The sequence below is a fragment of the Scardinius erythrophthalmus genome (genome assembly GCF_964197995.2).
Source record: "Scardinius erythrophthalmus genome assembly, chromosome: 19".
Classification (NCBI taxonomy): domain Eukaryota; kingdom Metazoa; phylum Chordata; class Actinopteri; order Cypriniformes; family Leuciscidae; genus Scardinius; species Scardinius erythrophthalmus.
The window spans coordinates 26,284,998-26,297,423 of record NC_138239.1 but is presented as its reverse complement, the minus strand read 5'-3'; the positions used below and the strand labels follow the sequence as shown (position 1 = coordinate 26,297,423).

At 46.2% G+C, this 12,426-nt stretch overlaps 1 protein-coding gene across 1 annotated transcript in view; it reads left to right on the top strand.

Annotated features, from left to right (window-relative positions):
• Positions 1-11,862, top strand: part of tyro3 (TYRO3 protein tyrosine kinase) — a 28,839-nt gene extending 16,977 nt beyond the window's left edge. The window contains exons 17-19 of the mRNA XM_081347724.1: positions 7,556-7,715; positions 8,224-8,360; positions 9,889-11,862. Of these exons, the coding sequence (XP_081203850.1) occupies positions 7,556-7,715; positions 8,224-8,360; positions 9,889-10,309 (718 nt within the window). The 3' untranslated portion in view covers positions 10,310-11,862. The remainder of the gene's footprint in view (positions 1-7,555; positions 7,716-8,223; positions 8,361-9,888) is intronic.
• Positions 11,863-12,426: the final 564 nt, after the last annotated feature.

Below are 12,426 nucleotides of genomic sequence, written 5' to 3'. Positions count from 1 at the left end.
CATATTTAAAGGGATACTTCACCTCTGGAAAGATGAATGTGTATTTAAATGGGGTCATTTATGTAGTAGAAATGTGAAATTATTTTTTAACTTGGAGCCTTCTAGACTGAGAAAAGCCAAAAAATGTATTTTTGTCTCATGTGGATGAAAGACAACAACTCCCAGAATGCACTTACTTCGCTGCCCTACGAGGCCACTCCCAAGCCACGCCTACCGGTTAGAGAGGGCAGCTACTAGTTGACTCGAAACTGAAAAGACGCCGTTTTATCGTGAGTCTCCGTGATGAGTCTGCCCGGGATTTCGAGATCGCCCAAAATGTCCGGGATTCGGCTTTTGCGTTCTACAGTTGCCATTCATTGTGTTTACTGTGGCGAGCAGGACGAGGCTGAGGGGCGCGGGAGAACGGCGCGAGGCCGGTGGCGTGATTACTGATGAGCGACACCTGTGAGACGCACCGGTCTCGTGGGCTATCTCACACGGAGGAGCGGGAATTTTCTTAGCAATGCTATAACGCACATCAACCGATCACTTGTTTAGCGTTCATGTAAACACTACATTCAGATTCACCAATCGGAATGAATTCAGTTAGATTGAAACAAAAGGTGTGCATGTAAACAATGAATGGCGACTGTAGAAAGCAAAAACTGAATCCCGGACATTTTGGACGATCTCGACGGCCAGACATGTCTGGGAAAAAGAGGATGTATGGTAACCCCTACTACTCAGCTTTCTCCACAGAGCAAGAGCCTGTTGGCTTACCTTCCAAAAAAAGATGGCTGACACTATTTGTACATTCTGTGAGTGAGATCCCACCCTCTATGGGCGGGTTGAAAACGTACTCGGTTACTAATGTAACCTCGGTTCTCTCTAGAAGAGGGAACGAGTATTGCGTAAGTAGCTTACGCATCGGGAAAGTCTTCTTTCTTCGAGATCTGAAGCCAAAAAATTATCCTTAATTTTGTATTCATTGTCAACGCAGTGCAGCAGCCGACAGACCTAGGCAGGCTAAATAAGCGTGCTCATTGGCTGCTCGGCTGCAACTGCTTAAGCCTATCGGTGAGCGCTCTGAACGCGGCAACCAATGAGGGCGCTTCGCGCCCTCCACACCCTTCTAACCGTCAGAATGGGCGTGGCCAGCGTGTATATATTCAGCGCTCACAGGCTAAAATTCTGGTTTTCGCAGTCTGAAGCGCAAAAGCTCGTGGCGCGACACGGCAGGTTACGCAATACTCGTTCCCTCTTCTAGAGAGAACCGAGGTTACATTAGTAACCGAGTACGTTCTCTTACGAGAGGTTCTCTCGTATTGCGTAAGTAGCTTACGCATCGGGAACCCTTTGTCAACGCCGTGTGCGCCGAGCATCCAGCCCATGAATCCCAGGGGAACCGGGGAAAACACTCTGCTGGGAAATGTGGCCGGTCGGAGAGACGGGCCAGCGCAGTACATGCACTTCATGCAGCATATGAAATAGAGCGGCGCGGCCGGTCTATAAACATAACAGTACAAACAGTAGGGCCGGCGGAGCGAGCCCATACAGCACATAAGCACTCATAAGGGTAGGAGAAAACGACATCGTCGGTCTCACATGAAGAGAAAAATTCCCACGCGGCAGAGAATAATGCGGGCGGCCAGCAGCGCGGGCCAGCACCGATAACAGCGCGTAACGGGAAATAGGAAACAGAACGGATCAGCCGGTCTGAGTCAAACACTTCACCCTGAGTAGTTACCAGAATAGCGCCAGCATATGAACGTAGTCTGCACACGGGAGCTGGGCAGAGCATACATGTCACTATACTGACAATATTTTTGCCTGTAGGGCAGGAACTTCCAGGTTATAAAACCTCACGAATGTTGACGGGGAGGCCCAGCTCGCCGCCATACAAATGTCGTGGATAGAAATTCCGCTGGACCAGGCCCACGACGAGGCCATGCCTCTAGTGGAATGGGCTCTGATGCCCAGAGGGCACTGCAGGTGTTTGGAGGCATAAGCTGCTGCTATCGCGTCCACTATCCACCTGGACAAGCTCTGCTTCGAGGCGGCAAGACCTTTGGTGCGTCCGCCGAAGGAAACAAAGAGCTGCTTTGAACGCCTGAAAGCGGCGGAGCGCGTGATGTAAACTCTCAGCGCCCGGACAGGGCATAGGAGGTTATCACTGTCCCCACTATCGGATGCTGGCAGAGCCGAGAGGGAAATAACTTGTGCCCTAAACAGGGTTCCAATCGCTTTGGGGATGTAACCGTGCCTCGGTCTGAGAATGACTTTCGAGTCATTCGGCCCGAACTCGAGACATGCAGGGCTAACAGATAGCGCGTGCAAATCACCCACTCATTTGACTGAAGACAGAGCTATCAGAAAAACGGTTTTAAGCGACAGATACTTTAGATCCGCGGATTCAAGCGGTTCAAAGGGAAAAGCCTTTAGGGCCGCCAGGACCAAGGACAGATCCCACGAGGGAATCGAGGGGGGCCGCGGGGGATTCATCCGTCTAGCTCCTCTGAGGAAGCGGATAATGAGCTCATTCCTTCCCATTGCCCGGCCGCGCGTCGTCTCAGCGAACGCTGTAATAGCGGCCACATATACTTTGAGCGTGGAAGGGGATCTGCCCTTTTCCAACAGCTCTTGTAAGAAGGAGAGCACCCGCGGGACCCCGCATGCGCGCGGATCCAGGTTTTGAGTAGCGCACCATTTAGAAAACACCGACCATTTAGACGCATAGAGCCGTCTCGTGGAGGGGGCTCTCGACTGTGTGATCGTGTTCACGACCCCTTCTGACAGGTCAACGGGTATCCGTTGATCACCCATGCATGCAGCGACCAGCGCTCTGGATGGGGATGCCAGATCGATCCAGCGGCTTGGGAGAGGATCCTTTCTCACCGGGATCGGCCACGGGGGTGAGTGCGACAGCCTCACTAGCTCTGGGTACCAAGTTTGGTTTTCCCATCGCGGGGCTATAAGCAGCACTGAGTGGTGCGTTTCTCTGATCCTCTAAATGACCTGTGGCAACAGGGAGATCGGAGGAAAAGCATACAGCGGGAGGCTGGGCCATGTCTGGGACAGCGCGTCTTCGCTCTTCAAATAAAACTTCAGGCATTGAGCATTGTCTTTCGACGCAAAGAGGTCGATTTCCGCTCTGCCGAATAGGCGCCAGAGAAACTGGACTGTCTGGAGGTGCAGAGACCATTCTCCCGGGGGAATGTTGTCCCTGGACAGTCTGTCTGGACCGACATTCAGGTGGCCCGGTACGTGCGCGGCTTTCAGCGAGCGCAGCGAGCGGTAAGCCCACACGAGAAGGCGTTCTGTCAGCCTGCACAGATTCCTGGATCTGACACCGCCCTGTCGGTTCACATAGGATACCACGGACATGTTGTCCGAGCGGACTAGCACATGGTGATCCCGTATGAATGGGAGGAAGCGCCTGAGCGCGTTCTCGACCGCTATCATCTCCAAACAGTTTATGTGGAGGCATTTTTCCCGGTCTGACCATAGGCCAAAAGCCGGTTTGCCCTCGAACAGAGCGCCCCAGCCTGAGGTGGAAGCGTCCGTCGAGATAATTTTGCGGTGTGAGATAGCTCCCATTGTCACTCCCCGCTGGTACCAGTCGGCCGCTAACCAGGGCTTCAGAGCTGAAACGCAGCTCTGAGTCACTCTGATGCGAATACCGCCGGAAGCCCATGCTCTGTGAGGCACTCGGGCATTCAGCCAGCATTGTAGCGGGCGCATTCGTAAAAGACCCAGCCGAAGCACTGCTGCGGCTGAGGCCATACAACCCAGTAGCCTCTGAAATGTTTTGAGAGGTACGGTGCTGCCCGGCCGGAGAGACGCGGCCAGGCGTCGAATGCAGCGCGCGCGCTGTGTCGACAGGCGGGCCGTGTACTGATATACCTGACCGTCGAAGGCGAATCTCAAGAATGGCCTGTGACGGGGTATTATCAGGATCTGAAAAGCACGCGTCTTTTAGATCGAGAGATATAAACCAGTCCCTCGGGCGAATTTGCGCGAGAATTTGTCTGGTTGTGAGCATTTTGAACGGTCTTCTCATAAGAGCCTCGTTCAAACGTCTCAGATCCAAAATTGGTCTGAGTGCTCCGTCCTTCTTGGGAACGAGGAAATAACGGCTGTAAAAGCCCGACTCGCTCATGGAAGGGGAAACCGGTTCCATAGCCCTTTTGCACAGAAGTGTAGCTATTTCTGCTCGAAGTAGATGTGCTACTTCCCCATTCACTCTGGTCTCGATACGCGCTTGAAAGCGCGGAGGGCGGCGAGCGAACTGCAGAGTATAGCCCTGTTTTACTGTGCTTAGCACCCGTTCTGATGCGCCTGGAATAGTTTCCCACGCTTTTGCGTGTGCAGCCAGGGGCAGAATGGCCTCCGGGCTCCGATCGCCGCGCATCGCGGGCTCGAGAGCTCGAAACGGAGGGGCGGGCGCGGCGCGCGCGCTCTTGGTGCTTAGATACGGCAGATCGCACGCAGCGATAGCTGGCCGTTTTACACACAGTGTCCCGGTGGCTTTAGACGGGGAACATAAAGTGTGAGACGCGACGCGCGATGGCGGCGTCGGGGCGAAAATGTTCGTTAGTATGTGTGAGCGCTCGAGGGCGGGCACAGGAGTTACATTCAGGGGCGGGCGCGGCGCGCGCGCTCTTGGTGGTTAGATACGGCGGATCGCACGTAGCGATAGCTGGCCGTTTTACACACAGTGTCCCGGTGGCTTTGGACGGGGAACATATAGTGTGAGGCGCGAAAATGTATGTGTGAGCGCTCGAGGGCGGGCACAGGACTCACATTTAAAACATGACCGGTCGTGCAAGGCCGTGTGACAGAGCGGGCAGTGAGTAGGTGTGGGCACGGAGAAGTGGACACGTGACCTACTTTTAACACTAAAGCGGCTTTTGCCTGCTTCATGAGAGTGGGCTCTGTGAGAGACACGGGATGTATAGTGCTTGTGTACAGGGGTGAGCACAGAACGTGGGCACATTCACTGTACTAGAAACACATACGGCGTCAGCCGTGCAACCAGACATTATGCTCTTTTGACATTTTCTGGGTTGCCGTGAGAACGGCGGATGCGCGCAGGCGAGCGAGTAGATACCGGCTCGTTGACTGCGGGGTAAACAGCTGCAGTAGCCGTGGCAACGGGGACTGACAGAGCGTTAAGCTTCGACGGTGGTCCAGCCGCAGGGCTGCGGGATTTAACCGTCTTTTCTTCTCTCGTGTTTAGACGCTCAAAAAATACTCGAGCACCCTGAGAAGGTGTGGTGCGAGGGGCGGGTTCGCTTTCTGTAAGTAAGAAAGACTGGCCGCGAGCTCGGAGAAGCAAGCAGCATAAATTTTATTTTCCCCGAGAGCTGGGATCGAACGCGGGTCTCTCGCATGAAAGCGTATGATTCTGCCACTGAGCCACAGGGGAATCACATAGGCTTTCAGTTAGAGCGAGCATATAAAAAGCGACCTCATGTGTCGCGTCGGCGTTCGTTTGCAGGCGAGCGTGTGTTTAAAACAGGCTCGTTTACTGCAATAGTAATATTTCCAGTCGCCTGAACTTAAGAGGGGACTGAGAAATGTGTGAGGATTGGCGGTTGTCCAGCCGTAGCGAGACTAACACACTCTCTTCTCTTTTCGCCGGTGAGTGAGGCGCGCACGCTGAACGCTGCTCGTGACCGTCCGCTTTGTCATCCCTTGAACGGCGCAATCTGCACGGCCCAACGAGGGAGAGAGCGGGCTTGTTTTCTGTATGTAAGAAAAACTGGCCGCGAGCTCGGAGAAGCGAACAGCATAAACTTTAACTGCCGCGAGAGCGGGGACCGAACCCGGGTCTCTAGCTTGACAGTCTAGGATTCCGCCACTGAGCCACAGGGGAGAATACATTAGTACGCGGTTAGCGTCATCATGTCTTGTGACAGCGTTTGCTTGCAGGCGAGCGTGTATTTATAACAGGCTCGTATACTGCAATAGTAACAATTCCAGTCGCCTGAACTTAAGAGGGGACTGAGAAATGTGTGAGAATGGAGGTTATAGTCCATGCCACGGCGGGACGAAAACACTCTGTTCCCCTTTCACCAGTGACGCGCGAGGACGGAGTAGCTTTCTTGTAACGTAAAGAGAGCTCAGACCGTCCGCTCCTGCCATCCCTTGTGAGCGGCGCAGTTTGCGCGGCTCGAACAAAGGGAGAGGAAACTCGCTCCGAGACCGTCCGCTCCTGCCATCCCTCGTGAGCGGCGTATTGCACGGCTCGAACAGAGGGAGAGGAAACTCGCTCCGAGACCGTCCGCTTTTGCCATCCCTCGTGAGCGGCTCAGTTTGCGCGGCTCGAACAGAGGGAGAGGAAACTCGCTCCGAGACCGTCCGCTTCTGCCATCCCTTGTGAGCGGCGTATTGCACGGCTCGAACAGAGGGAGAGTACGGGTATCTATCACATTCACCTCATCTCCTGACGCGGCGGCGGCGCGGGCAGAGCCGGCGGTTGAGCGGCCGGGAGGGAGAGGGCGAGAGAGAGCTCGAGGGAGAGGTTCCGGCGAGCTCCTCAGTCACAACAGTCTCCGGTGGTCGCTGCGAGCGGCGCTTCTTATTGCGCGGCCCGGCAGGGACAGGCGGAGCGACAGCTTGGTCGAAAGCTTTAAGTCGAGCCCGCAGGGTCGACATTGAAAGCTCTTCGCACTCGGAGAGTGCGGTGGCGGCGTGCCCGCGGCCCAGGCGGAGAGCGCAGAGAGGTGGCGGTCTCCGTTGCTGAGCGGGGCGCGGCACGAACCGCAAAAACGAGGCGTTTTTACAAAAACGCCTCGTGCTCTTTTAGAGTACACACAGGAACAGTAATAATGTAAAGGATATGTCGCCGGATAGCGTAGCAGGCACGGATGGCTGAAGGCGGCGAAGACGGCCGGCTTCCTCAGGCGCTGTCCTAAGCTTGCTGGTCGCTGGTTTCAACGGCGGCGGCTCTCAAGATCCAGCGATGCGAAGAGCGTCGCTGAAGACAAGAAAATCAGAATTTTAGCCTGTGAGCGCTGAATATATACACGCTGGCCACGCCCATTCTGACGGTTAGAAGGGTGTGGAGGGCGCGAAGCGCCCTCATTGGTTGCCGCGTTCAGAGCGCTCACCGATAGGCTTAAGCAGTTGCAGCCGAGCAGCCAATGAGCACGCTTATTTAGCCTGCCTAGGTCTGTCGGCTGCTGCACTGCGTTGAAAATGAATACAAAATTAAGGATAATTTTTTGGCTTCAGATCTCGAAGAAAGAAGACTTTCCCGATGCGTAAGCTACTTACGCAATACGAGAGAACCTCTCGTAAGAGAACATGCGGAACGAGCTCCTACTACTGGCTGTAGTTGCAAAATGACGATTTTTGCGTCATCGGAGGATTTTTTCCAGACAAAAAATACATAAATCTCTTGTCTCAGGGGGATATGAGGGAGGGAAGCACGGTAATTCGAAAATACTACAGGTTTTCTACTGATACAAAGCTTAATGCTAAATGCTGAAGTATCCCTTGTATGGGCATGTAAACTATTCAAATGATGAGTAACCTTTTATTTTCCTCTCAAATGAATATTTAATTTTAGGTTGAATGAAAATATGAGCGTGTGTGTAGCAGATTTTGGTCTCTCAAAGAAAATCTACAGCGGTGACTACTATAGACAAGGGTCTGTCTCTAAGTTGCCTGTGAAGTGGATCGCTTTGGAAAGCCTGGCAGACAATGTCTACACGACACAGAGTGATGTGGTAATGAACACTATTTGTCTCATACATTATTTCTTTAATATTACTAGGTGAGATGATGTATTGTACTGTAAGGAATGGATATTGTACAATTATCTTATCATTACTGCAGAATAAACCCTGATAGGGTGAGGCAGACCCCAATGGGAAGCAACATGGTTATTTACTTAATTAATACGTGACATATTGATTTAAATGGAAATAATTTTATTATGAGAGACGGACAAGACCACATTGTTAAATGAGAGATACAAAACTAGCACAGATATGTAGAAACAACCAGTTTCTTGGAATCAGGACAGTCAGTTATACAGTTTAGTGGTCATTATATAAAAATATTTGACCACAAAAGGATCAAACAGAATCTAGTAACCAAGAGAGTCATATAATAATGTACTACATTAAAATCGCACAATTTCTGAAAACATAAATGCTTATTATTTCTTTACTGGGTTCACCACATAGCCCTTCACTGTTACTGTTCCTGGTACTGATGGGCTTTTTTTTGTAGTGGGCATTTGGTGTGACCATGTGGGAGATCATGACCAAAGGTCAAACACCTTACCCAGGGGTGGAGAACTCAGAAATCTACGAGTATCTTATCAAAGGAGAAAGACTCAAGCAGCCTCCAGATTGCCCTGGTGACATGTAAGTTTTAATTGTTGTATTGTTTTTATAATATATAATATACAATTTCTTAAATATATTCATTTTGAAAAAAGGCATCTATTTGATCAAAGTCTGCATTTATTTGATACAGAAAATACAGTAAATATAGAAAAGACGGTAATATTATGAAATACTGTTATAATTTGAAAACTTTTCTATTTTAATACAGTACTGTCAAAAGTGTCAAAAAATATGTTTTTGAAAGAAGTCTCTTCTGCTCACCAAGGCTGTATTTATTTAATCAGTAATACAGTAAAAACAGTAATATTGCAAAATATTATTACAAATTACAAATGTTCTATTTTAATTTAAAATGTAATTCATTCCTGTGATCAAAGCTGAAATTTCAGCATCATTACTCCAGTCTTCAGTGTCACATGATCCTTCAGAAATCATTCTGTTATGCTTATTTGCTGCTCAGGTAACATTTCTTATTATTAAAAATGTTAAGCAGTAAAAAAATTATCAATGTTGGAAACCGTTATGCTGCCTAATATTTTTTGTGGAAATGAACTGGTGATACCTTTTTCAGGATGTTTTGATAAATAGAAAGTTAAATGAACAGCATTTATTTGCATTTATTTATTACATTTACTAAAGCATTTATTAAATAGAAATCTTTTATAACATTATAAATGTCTTCACTGTCAATTTTCATCAATATAATGCATCCTTGATTTAAAAAAATAAGTATCCATTTATTTTCTTTTTTTAATAATACCACTAATGTTTGAGGGGTATCATTGTTTCCACAAAAATGTTAAGCAGCAAAAACTGATTTCAACATTAATAAAAATAATAATATGTTTCTTGAGCTGCAAATCAGCGTATTAGACTGATTTCGGAAGGATCATGTGACACTGAAGACTGTAGGAATGATGCTGAAAATTCAGCTTTGCATCACAGGAATAAATTACATTTTTAAATGTATTAAAATAGAAAAAAAAAATGGACAGCTACTGTAATTGTAATGCTGAATTTTCAGCATCATTACCCCAGTCTTCAGTGTCACATGATCCTTCAGAAAGCATTCTAATATGCTAACTTGGTGCGCAAGCAACATTTCTTATTACTATCAATGATGAAAATGAAAATATTTTTGCTGCTTAAAATTGTTTGTGAAAAACCATAATACATTTCTGTCAAGATTCTTTGATGATAATAATGGAATGTTCAAAAGAACATTTATTTGAAATAAAAATCTTTTGTAATGTAATGTAATGTCTTTACTGTCATTTTTTATCTATTTAATGCATCCATGCTGAATAATAAAATATATATATATATTTGTATTTTTTCTTCTTTTTTTTCTTTCTTTTTTAATTATTATTATTATTATTATAATTATTATTATTTTTTTAAATATATCTTACTGACCACAAAAGTTTGAACAGTAGTGCATTTAATACTAAAGTTGCAGAACTCTCATTTGATTGCTATGGGCTTCTCAAAACCACACCAATTTTAGAGATTCATTCTGCTATTTTCCGTATTTTCTCACTTCCAGTTATGAAATTATGCACAGCTGTTGGTCTCCAGTCCCAAAGTGCCGTCCTAGTTTCCAACACCTCATTGACCAGTTGGAGCTCTTATGGGCGAAGCTGAATCCAGCTCCTGCAAAAGAGCCGTTGCTGTATGTGAACCTGGAGGAAGAGGGTGGAGAACAGGCCTCTGGCCCGGGCGCAGAAGTCGGGACCCGTAGTAGTGAGGATCCCTCTTGGGGAGTACCGTGGCAGTGTGCAGGAATAGAGGAAGACGAAAAGGACTGGCTAATGGTGTCATCGGGAGCTGCTTTTGCTATTGGTGGAGACTACAGATACATCATCGGCCCACACGGCGGCGGTATTGATGAGGCGAGCAGGCGCTCTGATGATGGCCTGTCGGAGGATATCAGGGACGAGGAAGAGGACATCATCATTAATGTGTGATTTGTGTCCCCCCCCCCCCCCCCCCCGCTTACATAATCTCGTAGGTAATGGTTGCACAAGTTGTAAAGACTCTTGTAAAAGAACAGTAAAAAAATTCCTGAGTTGTTTTACTGGTGAAATTCCAGGAATAATACTTAACACGAAGAACTGTTATCTATGCTAACTCCTGAGGCATGACGTGGACATACAATCAGCTGCTAATACTTTTAGAAACATGATTTGACATGTTTATTTCAATGGTAATTATTAATCATGACTGTAGCAAAGCCAGTGTTTCAACAAATGCAGTGTTTAGAGTCAGATCTGTGATTTATGAAGTGTAAAATGTTATTGTTAATCCTTGTGCATATATGCGTCTTTGCTGGTATATTTCCGGCATTATTTGTGTGTTTTGTACGTGTGAAGTGTCAATCGCGTCCCGGGACTCACATATGTGGTGCCTTTTGTTTTATAACAGTTCCGGCACATTTGTTACATTGCATGAAGAAATTCCTTTGGATTTAAAAATGCATACTATGACATTAGCTCAGACTGTAGGTTTTATACTCGTACTTAAATGAATGTTCCGGGTTAAATAGCCTACTGATTAAACTGTGCACACTGTATGATTTCTAAATTATTTCTATGAAACAGTGTTTTTGCAGCAGGGAACCCTTGAAAGATTTGTCATCTGTGTCACTGCTGAATAATTATGCAGAAAACATTGCCATAGATAATCATTTTAACATAACCATCATTTCGCATAATTTACATAGAACAATTGTACTATACACCTCCATTTTAAGCATGTTACTGTCAACACGGTTTTTTTTGTGTGTGTGCATGGATTACAGTATTTTCTGTGGTTTCATTTAAACCGGAATATTACGCTTTACCTGTACAGCAAACCCTCATTAGAGCATTTGGAAGGTGGGATATCAAGGGACTTTAGGTTTTATTAAGTGCAAGTTTCATTTTCCTTTTATTATGCAGAAAGCATTGCAGCACAGAATGAGTCTGTTTTTGCTAATTGTGTTTTTCACCCTGTTAATGAGTTGTGTGAAAGATACCTTCAGTGTTTTTAAAATCAGAAGCCGTTGTATTTCACTTCATCAGTGTATGGCTGAAACTCAGTTTTGGAGTATTAGGTCATGTAACAAACATTGTTATATGTGTTGAGGATAAATCTGACGCATCTTTCAGTGTTATTAACTCTTGTAAATGGCTGTCTGCTTATCTCAAATCAATGAAATGGGCAAAGAAGATGATGTTTGCATGTGAAATACCTACCTACCGTGAAGATAAAACTTCATTCCAGGGAATTACAACAGAAGCCGAGACAGACTAGAATGGTTTAATTATGGTTGGAGCTATACAGAGTTCAACAGAGAGTAAACAATGCCCTTAATGAAAGCAAAATGTGGATTTTTTCAGACTATAAATAGCTAGAATGTTGCTCAGAAATTGCAATGTCTGAGCTCTATATGTTGATCATTTGGGTGGTGCTTACAACTGTTGTTTTCCATTTTATTTCAGAAACTGTAAATAAAACATCTATTCTAGACCTACAAATCATCAGAGTTGAAGTTTATTGGGGTTGTGGCTTTAAAGGACAAAGTGAAATCAATATAGCATGTAATGTCAAAAATATAAAATATTTAACAATACAATAATATATATTTTTTAAATTGCTCTTTGAATCAAATCCTTTTATCCTTGGCATAAGTACATGATTGATAATTAAATCATAATTAGGAAGCCCCTTTAATCAGAACTACTGAAAATTATCTTAATCAGCTAAGAGCCAACTGAATTAAATGGCAGTTTATCCAGTAATTAGACACTTACTTTTCATATTAGTACTAGTGAAATTTAATTTGAAATGAATGTTTGTTTTTATTGAGATGGTCTGTGCAGCTGTCACCTTTTCCTGCTGCAATGCACCAAATACTAGTGTTCTCTCAGGTCAGCAAAATCCTAAAACGTACTGTACATAAACAGCCAGAAGACAGAGACAAAAAGGAAATAGACAGGACATGTAACACATGCCTCGTTTTGGGGCTTTTTTAAACCCCTTCAGCCATTATACAATTGCCTGTCCACTGATAACGAAAACAAATAACGTCAGACAAACGAGT